Below are 18,668 nucleotides of genomic sequence, written 5' to 3'. Positions count from 1 at the left end.
TTAAAAGGGCTAATAGAAAAATTGGTTAATTATTATTTTTGCTTGAAATTGACAGAGTATAGATATTTCCATAATTAGAGAAGATATGTGATACCTTGATTGAATTCTACTGTTAGCCGAAAATGAAACCCTAAGCTGAACTCACACTGATCTTTCGCTATTGTTACTTTTTCATCATCGGATTATTTTATAAATGTTAATATTTTATTCTCAAAATCGGAAAATAGAAGTTTACTCATCTTACGAGAAATTGCTTTAATTTATTTTGTATTAAAGTACATACGTAGAAATTAATTTATGGTAAGAAAAATGTAACAAGTTTGAAATATCAATATATCCGGTTAAAATAATATTTTAAAAACACATATTTTAAGTAGTTTTAGAGATTGAGACACAATGACTCCACACGTCATCCCTCTTCTTCAAGTATTGTGTTTCACGGCCAACTAATGATGGTCTGTCAGCAATATATTTAATGAGATTATCGTGACACACTTTTCCTTCTTGGACAAGATCGTGGCAACAAGACTCAATGAGGGTTCCGTTTCCAAAAACAACAGCGATTATATTCAATGCACACTTAGGAGTGATTTTAACCAGACAAGTGTCCCATAATGTTTTTGCTTCAGCTTCTTCTACTGAAAATGCAGGAACAAACGCACACACCAATGCTACAACAATGAATAGCGCAGTAACATGGGAGCTTAGATTAGCCATATTTTTTTCTTATGCTTGGAATTTACCGACTTATTCTTACTGTATGAAAAGAATGTAATGAAGTATATATTTTTATTTGGTATTCTAGACAAGAAGCTATGTAAACTATTTATATGTTATTGAGTATCCAACGTAACTAAAATAAATTACAAAATAAACTTATGAAATTAATGTGAGTTTTTTTAACTTCTTGACAATTAAAAACAACGTACGTTAAAATTTATATTTTCGATCAGGTTTTTTGAAATTTAAATCCAAAAGTAATGCAAGTAGTGATATCAAGTTCAACTTACAAATTAATGATTGAATTTAAAATTATGTCAAAGTAGAAGCCAAATTATTAGATATGAAGTTCAAACTTGATATATATATAAGATTTTAAATTAAATAACTACAAGGTTCAAATATTAAGTCCTCTAAATATATTTCACTATGAGTGTTTGAAAGCCTAACTCACATTTAGTTTAATGATGTTAGTCAAATGAATAATTACATTTTGAACAATTAGTTTAATCTAAAAGATTAATAAATGGCAATTGGTAATATATTCGAAAGGTAGGGATATGGTCTAGATTCATAACTAATAATTCTGCAAAACTTCCATCAAAAACATAAGATATAATAACTATCAATGATGCAAAAATATATTTTATAAATCCCATACTAAGTAAAAATGTTTGGAAAAACTAAAAGCTAAATAAAGAGAGTCGATTTAAAACATTGAAAAAGGAAGCAATAGATTGAAATTGACATATTTATGTGGTTGAGTGGACATTATTATCAATGTTAACCTAGCCTACTTGTGGGTTTGGAGTCTAAGCAACTTTTACCATAACTATTACAAGACTCTAAAAGTAATATTTATGTCAAATACTTAAAGAATAATTGTTCAATTTACTGCATAAACGGATTCGACACACATCCTTTCGAACTTTTTCTTTAGTTTAGAATTTAACTTTTGTGTAGATTTTGAAAGAAAACAAAAAGAAGTGTTGGTTTGTTTTTGGAGGTTTTGATTTATACAATTTTGAAATAAAAGTTAAAAGAGCAAATAGAAAAATAGTTTAATTATTGTTTTTGCTTGAAATTGACAAAAAATAAATCTTTCCATAATTAGAGAAAATAGTTGATACCTTGATTGGATTCTACTGTTAGCCGAAAATCAAAACATAAACAGAACTAACAATGTTCTTTTGCTATTGTTAATTTTTCATTATCGGATTATTTTATAAATGTTAATTTTCTATTTTCAAAATAGAAAAATAGAAGTTTACTCATCTTACGAGAAATTCCTTTAATTTATTTCGTATTAAAGTACATACGTAGAAATTAATTTATGGTAACATAAATGTAACAAGTTTGAAATATCAATATATCCGATTAAAACAATATTTTAAAAACACATATTTTAAGCAGTTTTAGAGATTGAGACACAATCACTCCACACGTCATCCCTCTTCTTCAAGTATTGTGTTTCACGGCCAACTAATGATGGTCTGTCAGCAATATATTTAATGAGATTATCGTGACACACTTTTCCTTCTTGGACAAGATCGTGGCAACAAGACTCAATGAGGGTTCCGTTTCCAAAAACAACAGCGATTATATTCAATGCACACTTAGGAGTGATTTTAACCAGACAAGTGTCCCATAATGTTTTTGCTTCAGCTTCCTCTACTGAAAATGCAGGAACAAACGCACAAACCAATGCTACAACAATGAATAGCGCAGTAACATGGGAGCTTAGATTAGCCATATTTTTTTCTTATGCTTGGAATTTACCGATTTATTCTTACTGTATGAAAAGAATGTAATGAAGTATGTATTTTTATTTGGTATTCTAGACAAGAAGCTATGTAGACTATTTATAGGTTATTGAGTATCCAACGTAACTAAAATAAATTAGAAAATTAACTTAAGAAATTAATGTGAGTTTTTTAACTTCTTGACAAATTAATAAACAACGTACGCTAAAATTAATCTTTCGATCAATTTTTTTGAAATTTAAATCCAAAATTTATGCAAGTATTGATAACAAGTTCAACTTAAAAAATTAATGATTAAATCTAAAATTATGTCAAAGTAGAAGCTAAATTATTGGATATGAAGTTCAAACTTTACATATATAAGATTTTTAAAAAAATAACTACAAGGTTCAAATATTAAGTCCTCTAAATATATTTCATTATGAGTGTTTAAAACCCTTACTCACATTTTGTTTAATGATGTTAGTCAAATTAAAAATCATATTTTGAACAATTTGTTTAATCCTAAAGACTAATAAATGGCACTTGAGTAATATATTCAAAAGGTAAGGATATGGTCTAGATCCATAACTAATAATTATGCAAAACTTTCGACCAAAAACATAAGATATGATATCTATCAATGGACGAAAAAATATATTTCATGGATCCCATATTAAGCAAAAATGTTTGGAAAAGCTAAACGCTAAATAAAGAAAGTCGATTCAAAACATTGAAAAAGGAAGCAATAGATTGAACTTGACATAGTTATGTGGTTGAGTGGACATTATTATCAATGTTACCCTAGCCTACTCGTGGGTTTGGAGTCTAAGCAACTTTTACCATAACTATTACAAGACTCTAAAAGTAATATTTATGTCCAATACTTAAAGAATAATTATTCAATTTACTACACAAACGGATTCGACACACACCCTTTCGAACTTTTTCTTTAGTTTAGAATTTAAGTTTTGTGTAGATTTTGAACGAAAAAAAAAGTGTTGGTTTGTTTTTGGAGGTTTTGATTTATAGAATTTTGAAATAAAAGTTAAAAGAGCAAATAGAAAAAATTTTTAATTATTATTTTTGCTTGAAATTGACAAAAAGTAAATCTTTCCATAATTAGAGAAAATAGTTGATACCTTGATTGGATTCTACTGTTAGCCGAAAATCAAAACATAAACAGAACTAACAATGTTCTTTTGCTATTGTTAATTTTTCATTATTGGATTATTTTATAAATGTTAATTTTCTATTTTCAAAATCGAAAAATAGAAGTTACTCATCTTACGAGAAATTGCTTTAATTTATTTCGTATTAGAGTACATACGTAGAAATTAATTTATGGTAACAAAAATGCAACAAGTTTGAAATATCAATATATCCGATTAAAATAATATTTAAAAACACATATTTTAAACAGTTTTAGAGATTGAGACACAGTGACTCTACACGTCATCCCTCTTCTTCAAGTATTGTGTTTCACGGCCAATTAATGATGGTCTGTCAGCAATATATTTAATGAGATTATCGTGACACACTTTTCCTTCTTGGACAAGATCGTGGAAACAAGACTCAATGAGGGTTCCGTTTCCAAAAACAACAGCGATTATATTCAATGCACACTTAGGAGTGATTTTAACCAGACAAGTGTCCCATAATGTTTTTGCTTCAGCTTCTTCTACTGAATATGTAACGCCCGTGTTCCGAAAAATAATAGAAAAGAATGAATGTTTATGTCGTGAATTGAACTAGAGTCGGTTCAATTTCAACTAGTTTACTAAAAAGGTCGATTTATTAATTACACAAAAGTGGTGGTTCAATTAATTCCCGGTTTAGTAATATCCTGGTTTAATCGAATTTTACCAGCGAACCCTAATTTTCTCTATAACACACACTAGCCTCCTCTTTTTCTCCTGTGTCATGACCTGCAAAGAAAAAGAGAGAAAGAGAGCTTTTTAGAGTGAGAAAGAGGGAGAGGTTGAAGTTTGGTGAAAGGAGAAGAGAGGCAGACAGGACACGTTTTGGTAGAACAGAGTTTCGTCATATCAATTCGTTTCCAAAGGTGACGAAATTTTCAGAGATGTAGGTAAGACTTATATCTAGTTATATCCGAGTACGGATATTGATTCGAGTCAATATTCAAAGAGTTATCCCTGTTTTCGTGAGCTCTTCTATTTCAGACGCGTTTTGGACCAGTTCGTGTTTAAAGAGAGATTGCGAGCGAACCCTTTATCTGATCGTTACGAAATTGTTTGGGTAGCTTCAGGACACTTAGGGGAAGCTGTTAAACGTTGGGATTAGAAATTGGACGGTTAGATCTCGTTTCGTGATCCAATATTTCAGGCTGACAATTCTGTGATTTTTCCAGAATTTTATAGTTTAGTTTAATTGATGTTTTGATTGTTGTGGTTGCCTATTAGGGTGATTTGAGATACTGTTGACGTGAGAAAGAAGTCAACTGTGGTTTTATGGTGTTGTTCTTGTGCAAAAATCATCCCTAAGCTGAGGTGAGTGCGTGACCATGAGGTTATCTAAGCGATTGGGATTATGTGTTTGTTTGTTGTGATGTGTAGGTTGGATTTTTGATGGGTCCAGAATTGAAATCCATGAGATGGTTGTGTTATTGGATGATTGTCATTGGTTTCGTTTGTTTCCATGAATTATGTGTTGATTTGTGATCTTAGTTGCTTGTGTATATAGCTCGTAGATGGGAGGATCGCCTCACTAAGTATTTATTTAAATACTTATGCATCTCTTTTTTTGGTGCATGTAAAGATAAAGTGTGATTGTGGAATCATGGTGAGGAGAGGAGGATGATCTAGGGTCTCGTTGGTATTAGTTTAATATTTATAGTATGATGGATTTTGGATTAGAAATTGGTGGATAAGTTATCGGTTTATTTTGGTTAAATTATAATAATTTGAACTTGGATTTTTGATTTGAATTGTGTTGGTTTTGGCATGATTTTTAATTGGAGAAAATTAATTAATATTTATGGGCATATTAGTTAATTAATTAATTAAAAAAAAATGGGTCGGGTTGTTTCAGAAAATGCAGGAACAAACGCACACACCAATTCTACAACAATGAATAGCGCAGTAACATGGGAGCTTAGATTAGCCATATTTTTTCTTGGAATTTACCGACTTATTCTTACTATATGAAAAGAATGAAATGAAGTATGTATTTTTATTTGGTATTCTAGACAAGAAGCTACGTAAACTATTTATAGGTTATTGATTATCCAACGTAACTAAAATAAACTATAAAATTAACTTAAGAAATTAATGTGAGTTTTTTAACTTCTTGACAAATTAATAAACAACGTACGTTAAAATTAATCTTTTCGATCAGCTTTTTTGAAATTTAAATCCAAAATTTATGCAAGTAGTGATATCAAGTTCACCTTATAAGATTAATGATTAAATCTAAAATTAGTCAAAGTAGAAGCTAAATTATTGGATATGAAGTTCAAACTTTACATATATAAGATTTTAAATAAAATAACTACGAGGTTCAAATATTAAGTCCTCTAAATATATTTCATTATGAGTGTCTAAAAGCCTTACTCACATTTTGTTTAATGATGTTAGTCAAATGAAAAATCATATTTTGAACAATTGGTTTAATCCTAAAGACTAATAAACGGCACTTGAGTAATATATTCGAAAGCTAGGGATATGGTCTAGATCTTTAACTAATAATTATGCAAAACTTTCCACCAAAAACTTAAGATATGATAGCTATCAATGGACGGAAAAAAATATTTCACGGATCCCATACTAAGTAAAAATGAAAGGAAAAACTAAAAGCTAAATAAAGAAAGTCGATTCAAAACATTGAAAAAGGAAGCAATAGATTGAACTTGACATAGTTAAGTGGTTGAGTGGACATTTTTATCAATGTTACTAAACCTAGCCTACTTTTGGGTTTGGAGTGTAAGAAACTTTTACCATAACTATTACATGACTCTAAAAGTAATATTTATGTCAAATTCGTAAAGAGAAATGATTGAATTTACTACATAAAGGGATTTCACACACCCTTTCGAACTATCTCTTTAGTTTAGAATTTAAGTTTTGTGTAGATTTTGAATGAAAAAAAAAGTGTTGGTTTGTTTTAGGAGGTTTTGATTTATGGAATTTTGAAATAAAAGTTAAAAGAGAAAATAGAAAAATTGTTTAATTATTATTTTTGTTTGAAATTGACAAAAAATAAATCTTTCCATAATTAAAGAAAATAGTTGATACCTTGATTGGATTCTACTGTTAGCCGAAAATGGAAACATAAACAGAACTAACAATGTTCTTTTGCTATTGTTACTTTTTCATTATCGGATTATTTTATAAATGTTAATTTTCTATTTTCAAAATCGAAAAATAGGAGTTTACTCATCTTAGGAGAAATTGCTTTAGTTTATTTTGTGTTAAAGAACATACGTAGAAATTAATTTATGGTAACAAAAATGTTACAAGTTTGAAATATCAATATATTCGATCAAAATAATATTTAAAAATACATATTTTAAACAGTTTTCGAGATTGAGACACAATGACTCCACACGTCATCCCTCTTCTTCAAGTATTGTGTTTCACGGCCAACTAATGATGGTCTATCAGCAATACATTTAATGAGATTATCGTGACACACTTTTCCTTCTTTGACAAGATCGTGGCAACAAGACTCAATGAGGGTTCTGTTTCCAAAAACAACAGCGATTATATTCAATGCACACTTAGGAGTGATTTAAACCAGACAAGTGTCCCATAATGTTTTTGCTTCAGCTTCTTCTACTGAAAATGCAGGAACAAATGGACACACCAATGCTACAACAATGAATAGCGCAGTAACATGGGAGCTTAGATTAGCCATATTTTTTCTTATGCTTGGAATTTGCCGACTTATTCTTACTGTATGAAAAGAATGTAATGAAGTATGTATTGTTATTTGATATTCTAGACAAGAAGCTTTGTAAACTATTTATAGGTTATTGAGTATCCAACGTAACTAAAATAAATTATAAAATTAACTTACAAAATTAATATGAGGTATTCAACTTCTTTATAAATTAATAAACAACATATGTTAAAATTTATCTTTTCGATCAGTTTTTTTGAAATTTAAATCCAAAATTAATGCAATTAGTGATATCAATTTCAACGTAAAAAATTAATGATTAAATCCAAAAATTATGATAAAGTTGAAGTCAAATTATTGGATATGAAGTTCAAACTTTACATATATAAGATTTTAAATAAAAATACTACAAGGTTCAAATATTAAGTCCTCAAAATATATTTTATTACGAGTGTTTAAAAGCCTTACTCACATTTTGTTTAATGAGTGTTTAATGATGTTGTAGTTTTTTATTGAATCCTTAAATGTCAAAATTTAATTTTAAAAATTCGATAATTCTCAAAAATACAACACATAAGTTTTGGATATATATAATTTTAACCAAAACTTAATGTTTAAATCTTGAATAATTAATTTTCTGTAATAATTTTTTTTTCTTTTAGTTATTAGGCTATTTTAAGATTTATCTAATCATATATAAATTATCATTAATTATGTTTGTTTATAAGTTAGTTACTTACTCTATACTTTGCCCCCCAAAAAAAAAATACTTAATTTACACTTAATAACATTAGAGAAATTTCAAAAGATAAATATTCATTAAATTTAAAACACCTAATGTGTAAATAGATATAACTCAGTATTTTCTTACAATTAATCCTGACTCATTCTTTTCTTTTTTAGTTTCTAAAATTTTAATGTATATTGTTAGTCTAAATACACAATGGTCTTAATTTTAATGATATCCAATATTTTAAAGTTCACATGTCTCTTCATTGTACATATATGATATGGGATGATCACTCAACATGAACTAAAATGTAAAACTAATTAAGAGGAATAACCATTTTTCCTTAAGAACAACATCACAAAATAAATACAGTAATATATAAAGATAATAAAAGTACTTTTAGAAAACACTAAATGTAATGGATGAAAATAATAATTAAGAAAAACTTATTGCTTAAATAATAATTACAAAATTTTGACACATTAAATAGAAAGATAAGAATTAAGGTTTTAATTTGAAAAAAGTTTTTTAAGATATGTATTAATTAATTTTGTTGTGCAAATGTTTATATAGAATAGGCTATATGCTATATATATTTATATAATTTTATTAGTCATTTGATTAACAAATTGTATGTTCAGTGTATGGAAACATATATATATATATATATATATATATATATATACATATGTATAAATATATTTCTAAGTGTTAGAGATCAAAAGAGATTTTAAGCGAAAAGAATTTTAAACAATTAATATTTTTGTCTTTGGAATTTAACTGTGATGGGTTCCTGGTTAAAGCCACAAGGAATCACAACTATGATGGGTCGCTGGTTAACGAAATCAAGAGAAAACATTCTCGACAAGTAGAGTGACTTAAATCTCTACACATAGATATCTATGTTTTTTACATAAAAACTTTTGTGTTTTATATATTTCTCTTACACTGGTACATTTTTCTCTTCAAATTTTCTCTAGTGTAATTGTAACAGATGCCGAGTTGAAGATTTCGATGAATTTTGAAGATTGCGCGAAAAAGATCAGAAAAGTTGCTTGCCAATTCGAAGGCAAGAAAGTCTGAAACTTTTCTTTACAATACATATATTTATTCACAATACATATTTTGTATAATGTAACATAGTATCTACGTTTTTTAAGTTTTACAATGTTGTTATTAGGAGTTAAATCATGCATCACGGATATAGATGATCAAAAAGTCTTGGTCAGTGGTGAATTTAATTTGCATAAATTGGTGAAGACTCTCAAGAAAAAAACTGGTAAAAAGATAGAAATTGTGATGAAGAATGAGAAATCTAATGATGATAAACCGGAAACAAGGTAAATTAATATTTAGTAGTTTTAATTTTTAATTTACAAAGTAAGTGGCAAGAATTTTTAACTACTTTTTTTTTTTGTTAACCATATTGTCTTAACTCTTCTTAATTTGATACTTTGAAGTATAATGGAAGTGGAGTTCGGTATACCATTTCTCTGTGAAAAATACGAGAAAAGTTTTAGAAAAGTTATTTCCAAATGGACAGGTATAATATCTATTTTATCAATTTCAGTTATATATATAATGTAATGTGTGATTTATTTTAATAAAATTTTCTTAATTATGTATGATTAGGTGTTGAAACATATGTAATGGATCTAGAAAATAAAAAGGTTGTGGTCATTGGTAACTTTGATAAGGATGAATTGTCGAGAAAACTTAATAAGAAGATGCAACAAAAGATTAAAAAGGCTGAAAAGGAAAGGCAGGAGTGGGAATCTGAAATGATGTTAAAGGAGGCTGAAGAAGAAAAAAGAGTTGCAGAGATTTATGAAGAAATCGACAAGGATAGAAATGTATATCTCAACCCAATTACTGATTATGAAAAGGAGATGGCTAAACATTATAACATGTTCAGTGATGAAAATCCTAATGCATGTTCTATTTCGTAACATAGTCGAAACAAGTATCCACCATGAAAAATACAGCATGATAATGGACCTTATGCATTTTGAGATGTTTTAATGTTTTATTCACCAAAAATATTATGTAAGTTGGACAAAATAAAAGTATGATTTCATTTTAACCTTTTTAGTATAAAGCTATTGGATTGTGTTTGGTTAAATGGACTCAATGAAGTTGGCAAAGATGTTGGATTGTCTAAGGAGAGGGAAATGCGCGCGGACTCAAGTTGGATTGGACCGATCCGGTGTGAAACATCGGATATCAATCCAACCCGGGAAAGAGGCATATCAACCAAGGAAAATCTTGACCGCGAGAGAAATTCTTGAGGAGCTTGGATCAACTAGTGCAAGAAGCATTGTCACTTCTACAAGATACTTGATCATGGGAGTTCTGACTCTACGTTATACTAAAAAGACCAGAAGGAAAAAATTTCATCAAAAGAGAAGAAAAAGTTAATCGAAGTTGAGCGATAAGTTTATGAAGCTCAGACGGTAATCAAGAAGTTGACATAACAATATCCAAACAGCTCATTTTCAAACCTCTCATCATATAACCTACTAGTGGAGCTATGTCACCATCTCTAAGATGTGCCCAGATCAAACTCATAAAAACTCAATACAAACATTGCTAAAATATGTACTTTTAAACTAGCTCAAAAGCGTTCTTGGGAGGCTCGATCCAAATGTTATTAGAAGAAAGCTGGCTTCCCCAATCAAGATTATGCTCAAGCGGGTGGTATCTCCCTTCATCAAACGAATACGCCACACAACGTTTCTCATTGTAACACAACTTAGGGAAGTACACACTATTCCTTAACATCCCCTCGTTAACATAAGTTCTCGATTCACATGACTTACTACTCACAAAAATACTTAAACTACCGAGTGTATCCTTCTGCTCCCAAATACCTCGAGTAAGATCGAGTTTAAACACCAAAGGATCCTTGTGTTCATATGTACGTATCACAAATATGTCTCCTTTATAACCCACCATGAACTTTCCTTGATTCCAACTCTTCTCATCGAGACATCTAGGTGGCGGTAAATCAAACACATTCCATGTACTTAAAGAGGGATCAAAACCCGCAACGAGGTTTCTTCGATTGAGACAGTAAAACACACCATTTGAGAAAACAACATTATTATGTTCAGTATCAAGGAATTGAGACTCAACCTGCATTGAAGTCCACATCGTTTGACCTGGACTCCAAGTACGAATAGTGACATGGCCAGGATCATAATCCTTGATAATAAACACAACGCAATCGCTTGACGTAGGAGCACACGAGAAACCCACTAACTGATAATAGTTCCACAACTGAAGAAAAGGCAAAACCACAACATCCATAGTAAATGGATTGAACAAGACAAAGTCTGATGAATCTTCCTTACTCATAAGTAACCATCCATCTGTCGAGTAATGAACAATAGAGCCCGCTAACGATTTAGGCAGCTCCATTGTATACTTCTTGCAACCCAACGGATCGTAAAACTCGCAAGTGTTCTTGGTTTCAGGGAAGTACATGAGCCAAGGAGGTTGCTCTATGACCCTAACCGAAACAGCGGCTTCATACCATGATTTGCATACAACAGAAGCTCTTACGTTATCTTTGATTTCAAGAAAATCCATTACTGAACTCAGAAGCTCTAAAGGAAGATCCTTCCACATGTTCTTGGACGACCCTTCATTGTTTTCAACGCTCATGATAGATCTGAGAATGGTTCATAAACAAGATTAAAAATTGAATAATCAGATAATGAAAAGACTAAAACTTTGATTGATTTTGGTTCATATAAACCTCAATGAATTCAAGAAACGAGATTTGGGCATCAATTACGAAACTTGGTTTTCCAAATTTCCACAGATGATTCACAGATTGGTACATAAAGGTTTCGTTTTTATCACAGATCAAATAGAAGATAATCGAAAAAGCCAAAATTTAAAGCCAGAAGATCAAGAATAGAGGGAAAGAACACTTACGATTTCAACTTTACTGTTCTTCTGCTTCCAGTTGTGTTTGGTGTGAGAGTGAGACACGATAAGTTCTTACTATCTTACTTACACATATCCACTCATAATAGACAAAAAAAAAAGTTTTAATATGTAAATTAGATTATAGTTAGGGTAAATTAGCTGTATAACCAAAATGACAAAAGAAATTAAGAATATAGCACGTTGAAGTGAGAAACAAAATAAGTAACCATTTCATTTTGGTTAGGACGAAAATGTCCTTATTTGGTGTGAAAAACTGCCACGAGAGAGACTATGAGCCACGTAGGGTGTTTCTTCTATTTTATTGGATAAATTATTTACTTACTTCCCTTCAGTTTTGTTTTGCTGTAATTTCATAAAACAAATTGATTCAAACTCCATATTATATTTAAAGAAACATAAAAAAAAATTCTCAATGTAATGTGTTTTGAATTTTTTAAAATGGATATTAATGTTTTACAATATAAAAATGTGGTTATAAATCAAACGTTTCATTCTATGCAAAACACACAAAAAAATACAGTATAGAACATAAAACATTCTATATAAACATATTAAAAATCAAAAACAAATTTAAAAATAAAATATAACAATTGAAGGAAAAAAATTCAAACTTATGAATAAACTCAAAATCCAAAATTTATGTTTTTTACATTTTATCTTTTTAAAAAATAAGTATATCAACCTTTTGAGAAATATATGTTGAATACACGCCGAAAAAAAACTATACCCTAAGAGATACTATATAGGAAACCCAAAAGATAAATTTAAATGCAAGTCAAAAATAATAGTATAGTATCAATTTAAACAGTATATATAGTTCTTGATCATCTTAATTACATATTTGTTTAGCGTTAAATTTGTTAGTTGTAAGAAACATCTTATACAGTATCAATAACACATGCGCAGACTTGATAAATAGAATAGAAACATCTTATACTATATCAATAACATATGCATAGACTTGATAAATAGAATAGAATGAGAGAAAGGATAAGGATAGATGTGAATGTGATGGATTCAAGAAAATTTAAACAGAATATGATAAATTAGATTGAGAGGATGTGTGAGTCCAGGAAGGAGAAGAAAAAACATAATTGAGTCTCAACTCTTGGGAAGTTTCCCACTTGAATCTTGGTGAAAAAAAACTATATAGTGTAGACTTTAATTAAATAGAATAGTAATAGATTTAAGTTTTCTAACAATGGTTTAAGTTCTACGTTGAGATTCGTAAAGAGTTTGCCAAAATTGATGGTGAAAGAAATGGAATCGTCACCCGAATCATAAACATCTCTATATTTAAAAAATTTCAATGAATCAAAGGTATAATTAAAAAATAAACGAATTAGATTTGAAGGCATATGGTTCACCAAAGCAAGAAAAAAAATATTTGAGTTGCACAGACTAATAAGAAAGAGAGAAAAAAAAAAAGAGAAGACAGTGAAAAAGATAGGTGAACCATGAACCAAAGGGTGAAGGGTATTTTAGGATATATTGTAAGTAATATACAGAATATCAGCTTTTTTTTTGTCTTAGGTTAATTACTTAATTAAAGTTTTTTTTGTTGGTTATACACTCCAATTTCTCTTATAGTTATAACTTATAAGTACTACCATCTTTTTTGTTCTGATTCTTGATTCGGTTTAAAAACACAAACCGATAATCCCCAAATAACATAATTACTAAACTGGTCTCAGCATTCTTCACTCTCTCTCTCACAGTCTCAGTGGTTCGTTTAGGGTTTTGTTGAATTTTACGGAGCGATTAGATTCCGAATCAGAGAGATTGAGAAGAAACCAAATCGAGAAGAAACCAAATCGAGAAGATGATGAGATCGTTTGCGATTGCATCTTCAGGGAAGAGATTTGTTCATCGGAGTTTTCTGATGAGAGGTAGTGCTGCTACTGTTTCTCCTTCATTTTCCATTTGCCGGAGACGAGCTTTCTCTGGCAAGAGTCATGATTACAGAGAGATATTGAGAAATGGGCTACAGGATATAAAGTTAGATGGTGCAGTTGGTTTGTTCAGTGTTATGGTACAGTCTCGTCCACGCCCTTCAATCATTGAGTTTAGTAAATTGTTGAGTACCATTGCTAAGATGAAGAAGTTTGATGTTGTCATCTCTCTCGGCGAGCAGATGCAGAAGTTGGGGATTTCACATAATCTCTATACTTACAATATTTTGATTAACTGTTTTTGTCGCCGCTCTCAACTCTCTCTTGCTTTAGCTGTTCTTGGAAAGATGATGAAACTCGGCTATGAGCCCAGCATTGTTACGCTTTCTTCGCTCCTCAATGGGTACTTCCACCTTAAGAGGATTTCCGATGCTGTAGCTTTGTTTGATCAAATGGTCGAAATGGGATATCAACCTAATACCGTCACATTTACAACTTTGATTCATGGTCTTTTTCTCCACAACAAAGCTTCCGAAGCTGTGGCGCTAGTTGATCGGATGGCTGTGAAAGGCTGTCAACCAAATCTGGTTACATATGGTGCTGTAGTAAATGGATTATGTAAGAAAGGTGACATTGATTTGGCTTTGAGTTTGTTGAAGAAGATGGAGAAAGGGAAAATAGAGCCAGATGTTGTAATCTACAACATAGTCATCGATGGTCTCTGCAAATACAAACATGTGGATGATGCACTCAACCTATTCACTGAAATAGAGATCAAAGGAGTTAGACCAAATGTTGTTACCTACAACGCCCTCATTAGTTGCCTTTGTAATTACGGAAGATGGAGTGATGCCTCTCGACTCCTAAGTGATATGATTGAGAAGAAAATCAACCCCGATGTAGTAACCTTCAGCGCATTGATCGATGCGTTTGTGAAGGAGGGGAAGCTTTTAGAGGCTGAGAAATTGTTCGATGAGATGATCCAAAGGTCTATAGCTCCTGATATTATCACGTACAATTCATTGATCAACGGGTTTTGTATGCACCATCGTCTGGACGAGGCCAAGCAGATGTTTGAATTCATGGTTAGCAAGGATTGTTTTCCAGATGTAGTGACTTATAAAGGGATTTTGCAAGTGTAAAAGGGTAGATGAAGGTATGGAGCTCTTCCGGGAGATGTCTCGAAATGGATTGGTTGGAAACACAGTCACTTACAACACTCTTATCCAAGGGTTATTTCAAGCTGGAGATTGTGATATGGCTCAAGAAACTTTTAGTCAAATGGATTCTTTTGGTGTCTCTTCTGATCTTTGGACTTATAACATTTTGTTAGATGGACTTTGTAATAACGGGAGGCTAGAGAAAGCATTGGTGGTATTTGAGTGTTTGCAGAAGAGTGAAATGGAACTTAACATATTCACATATAATATTATGATTGAAGGAATGTGCAAGGCTGGGAAGGTGGAAGATGGGTGGGGTTTATTTTGTAGCCTCAGAATTAAGGGAGTGAAGCCTAATGTTGTAACATATACTACAATGATCTCAGGCTTGTGTAGTAAACGCCTACTACAGGAAGCGGATGCCTTGCTCAAAAAAATGAAAGAAGATGGACCTCTTCCAGATAGTGGTACTTATAATACGCTTATTAGGGCGCATCTTAGAGATGGTGACAAAGCAGCATCATCTGAACTCATCAGAGAAATGAGGAGTTGCGAGTTTGCTGGAGATGCTTCAACCATTGCCTTGGTCACTAATATGTTGCATGATGGGAGATTGGACAAAAGCTTTTTAGAAATGATTTCTTAAGACATCCGTGAGGTTAATAAGCCGTTTATGTTGCTTTTCTGGTAATTACTTTCTAATGCAGTCCTTATATGATCATGAATATGTTTGATTAGCTTCATGTGATTAGCTTTTAAATTGATGGTTTCTACTGCAGAAGAAAATATTATCTGAAAAGCAGAAAATTCACTTTGAATATGACAAAGTCCGATCAAGTAAAGCAGAATCCGTTGTTGGTTTTTCTTCTTGTGTTACAGTGATGTTCCCAAGGCGCAAATCATTCTCACAGTTGAGAACAACTCATTTGTTATTTTATTGTTGTGGATTCCATTAAACACGAAAATGCCTAGGCAAGGTGAGTTCTTGGCCTTTTTACAACTAGCTCTGTGAATAATTGCTAAGAGGAAGTGACGTCTGGACCAGCATTAGAACTCGCAGGGCTTTGCGCATGAAGGCAAGGTCAGAGTAGAGACAGAATTCGACCTCTACGTGTGGAGATTCTCCGGCAACCCGAAATTGAGGCTTCAGCTATGAATAGAGACTCTTGAATACAAGAGAACCGTATCTCATCAGATCCTGTAATGGTGATGAGAGGGCCAGATTTGTCCAATCTTCGTTCCACGAAGAGCATAATTCTCCAATACCGATGGAGCAACTCCTCGAAGCTCGGTGATTTTACTTGGTTATGAGCCCAGCATTGTCACGCTTTCCTGGCTGCTCAATGGTAGGCTTACACATCTTTTCTAGTTCTGAAAGACACTTGTTAGGGAGAATTTACACAGAGGTTAATCAGTTTTAAGTGTTTACTGGTGTAATTTTGCTTTTGAGCTTTCTGAATCTCGTGTAAAGATATCTGAATATCTGGACATAATAACGGGAAAAAATAACTGGATTTGTGTATGAATTTTCTTATAAACTACAAAAGCTTTTCACTTGTGCGGCATCTTTGTCGCGTATGGTTACACAACATTTTCATGTAGTATACAGTTGGTGGTCTTACAGCCTTAGAGACAACCATGGATGATCTGAAAGCAACGCGGCATGATTTGTATTGTCAACAAGGGTGAAAGCTTTAGACGGAATGATTGTAACGTTATTACTTCTTTATTTTCTTCAATCTTAAAGAGTTGCTGTTTCTGCAGCATTACACAAGACAGTGAGAAAGAGGGAGAGAAGAAAAGAAAATTCACGAATATGGAGGGGACAAAGTTAGACCTCAATGGATGGATGTACGAAACGGGCTTTAGTAGCTTCGTCCTCCCATTCTCTATTTGCCTCTGCATCGATGGCAAGTCTCTTTTCACCACTTGGACCGCTTTTAGAATTGAGTGGAAGCTTTCTCAGCTTTGGGCAGCTTATTACTCTGATTTTGGTAAGACAGGGAAATGGCAGAGGTCTCAAATAGATGTTCTTCAGCTCCGGTAGATTATCCAACTGCAAAAAATTTCTAGTCTTTGAAAAGGAATAATCCCTGATTCTTCACATACACAAGCTTTCTCTTTGTTTATTATGTCTTCTACTTCATCTGCTTTGTGAACAACATGTTTTCTAAGATTTGGAGCGAACATCAATTCTTTACAGCAGCAATAACTAGACCATAGAACAATCGTAGCGAGGCTTAAGAAGCATGCATTTGTCGGGTTGAGCAGAGGAGAAACCGTCTCGCTTCTAATGCTTGTAATATCCATCTTTATCTCAGAAATAGTACATGAACGAAAAGAAAGTTCACGAACTTCATCAGCTTGTGAGAGCTTAAAACTTGATCCAAACCTGAATCATTACCGATTCCTATGGTTAGAATTTCTAAATGTTCCAAGACTAGCAACTCCTCCACTGTGTTGGGATTGACTCTAACTCCTGAACCTTTTAATTAAATACTTTCAAATTTAGTAGTGAAGAAATCCCAACAATACTCGAAAGCTTCTTCGTCCACTCCAAATCCAAGTGAATTAGCTTTTTCAACTCTTGTAAACCAAAAGGTAGACATTGTATACGTGTGTTCTCAAATTTCCAATAGGCTGCGTTAAAGATTGCATTTATTTAAGGAGTTGTAAATTAAATCCTGGAAAAACGGTCTATTTCCCCCATGAGAAGTATGCTTATCACGCCAAATGAAGATTGCATTCATTCCATTTTTGTGATCCACCGGAAACGAAGCGGATCTCGCGGCGGAGGCGATAACGTCTTGAATCGTGAGACGAGTTAGGTGTTGGCCGTGGGAGTATTTCGAATCGGAGTATTCACCGGCGATTAAAACGGATCTAGATACGTTACCTCCGGTTTGATCTGCGTAAAGAGAAGCGGTGCGCCACCATTCAGTGACGGAGGGAGAAGGAGCTTTAGCGTCGGAGATTGAATTGAGGAAATCTCTGATTAGGGATTTGTGTGGACGAGACCAACGTCCGTACCAGATATCTGGTAGATGTTGATCGGAGAAGAAGAGAGGACTGGTCCCATATGGTAACAGAGGTGGTTTAATTATCGGTTAGATGGTTTAATTATCGGTTAAGTATACAGTAAACCCATTAAACCCAGCACGATGGTTAAGTATACAGTAAACCCATTAAACCCAGTACGATGGGTTATAGATCTCGAACTTTCAGATTCGGAGAAATTAAGCTATTGAACTTCCATTTCGTGGGGAAATAAGTATTTAACTTTCGTTTCATGGACATATAGACCGAGGTCAAAGAATGGGCTCTATCTGGCGTGATAAGCATACTTCTCATGGGGAAATAGACCGTTTTTACTTAAAATCCTAAATAGACTTAACTTTTATTTTTAGGTCTTTGCAATTTTCCCGCATTATCTATACTATTAATTGGGAATCACTAAATAAAAAACAATCTTTAAGTTGTAGATTATTACATAGAATGCCATTAATTTTTATAAATTTGAAGAAATAAAAAAAAAAAATTTTAAATAATCAAAAATAAATCAATAAAATAATAACTGCCCAATATGTTTGGAAATAGTTTAAAAGAT

General features: G+C 32.0%; 5 protein-coding genes, 1 long non-coding RNA gene and 2 pseudogenes across 7 annotated transcripts; 2 read left to right on the top strand and 6 right to left on the bottom strand.

Annotated features, from left to right (window-relative positions):
* Window positions 1-322: 322 nt before the first annotated feature.
* On the bottom strand, window positions 323-869 carry LOC110231010. The gene has a single exon (XM_021035582.1). The coding sequence runs from the start codon at window positions 715-717 to the stop codon at window positions 370-372; it is 348 nt and encodes a 115-aa protein (XP_020891241.1). The 5' UTR covers window positions 718-869; the 3' UTR covers window positions 323-369.
* Window positions 870-2,125: 1,256 nt separating this feature from the next.
* Window positions 2,126-2,615, bottom strand: LOC110224270. The gene has a single exon (XM_021010246.1). The coding sequence runs from the start codon at window positions 2,471-2,473 to the stop codon at window positions 2,126-2,128; it is 348 nt and encodes a 115-aa protein (XP_020865905.1). The 5' UTR covers window positions 2,474-2,615.
* A 1,295-nt stretch (window positions 2,616-3,910) lies between these two features.
* Window positions 3,911-5,589, bottom strand: LOC110224241. The gene is made up of 2 exons (XM_021010136.1): window positions 5,519-5,589; window positions 3,911-4,154 (listed from the first exon to the last, which is right to left on the bottom strand). Exons 1-2 carry the CDS (start codon window positions 5,587-5,589, stop codon window positions 3,911-3,913), a joined length of 315 nt encoding a protein of 104 aa, XP_020865795.1.
* A 1,348-nt stretch (window positions 5,590-6,937) lies between these two features.
* On the bottom strand, window positions 6,938-7,426 carry LOC110230661 (annotated as a pseudogene).
* Window positions 7,427-8,755: 1,329 nt separating this feature from the next.
* LOC9322809 (heavy metal-associated isoprenylated plant protein 17) lies at window positions 8,756-10,141 on the top strand. Its single transcript, XM_002888230.2, has 5 exons — window positions 8,756-8,920; window positions 9,033-9,121; window positions 9,233-9,392; window positions 9,513-9,595; window positions 9,685-10,141. The coding sequence occupies exons 1-5, from the start codon at window positions 8,838-8,840 to the stop codon at window positions 9,999-10,001; spliced, it is 732 nt and encodes a 243-aa protein (XP_002888276.1). The 5' UTR covers window positions 8,756-8,837; the 3' UTR covers window positions 10,002-10,141.
* A 295-nt stretch (window positions 10,142-10,436) lies between these two features.
* On the bottom strand, window positions 10,437-12,097 carry LOC9322808 (F-box/kelch-repeat protein At1g57790). 2 transcript variants are annotated; one of them, XM_021010235.1, is made up of 2 exons: window positions 11,995-12,097; window positions 10,437-11,725 (listed from the first exon to the last, which is right to left on the bottom strand). In XM_021010235.1, exon 2 carries the CDS (start codon window positions 11,716-11,718, stop codon window positions 10,657-10,659), a length of 1,062 nt encoding a protein of 353 aa, XP_020865894.1. In that variant the 5' UTR covers window positions 11,719-11,725; window positions 11,995-12,097; the 3' UTR covers window positions 10,437-10,656. The 2 variants fall into 2 exon arrangements, with proteins under 2 accessions (XP_020865894.1, XP_020865893.1); XM_021010234.1 differs by lacking the exon at window positions 11,995-12,097 and adding an exon at window positions 11,813-11,986.
* Window positions 12,098-13,687: 1,590 nt separating this feature from the next.
* LOC110231104 lies at window positions 13,688-16,583 on the top strand (annotated as a pseudogene).
* LOC110231105 lies at window positions 16,555-18,431 on the bottom strand. The gene is made up of 2 exons (XR_002334199.1): window positions 16,899-18,431; window positions 16,555-16,819 (listed from the first exon to the last, which is right to left on the bottom strand). It is a non-coding gene; the product is annotated as an uncharacterized LOC110231105 (long non-coding RNA).
* Between the last annotated feature and the right edge of the window lie 237 nt (window positions 18,432-18,668).

The sequence above is a fragment of the Arabidopsis lyrata genome (genome assembly GCF_000004255.2).
Source record: "Arabidopsis lyrata subsp. lyrata unplaced genomic scaffold ARALYscaffold_2, whole genome shotgun sequence".
Lineage (NCBI taxonomy): Eukaryota > Viridiplantae > Streptophyta > Magnoliopsida > Brassicales > Brassicaceae > Arabidopsis > Arabidopsis lyrata.
This window is presented reverse-complemented; position numbering and strand designations above follow the sequence as displayed.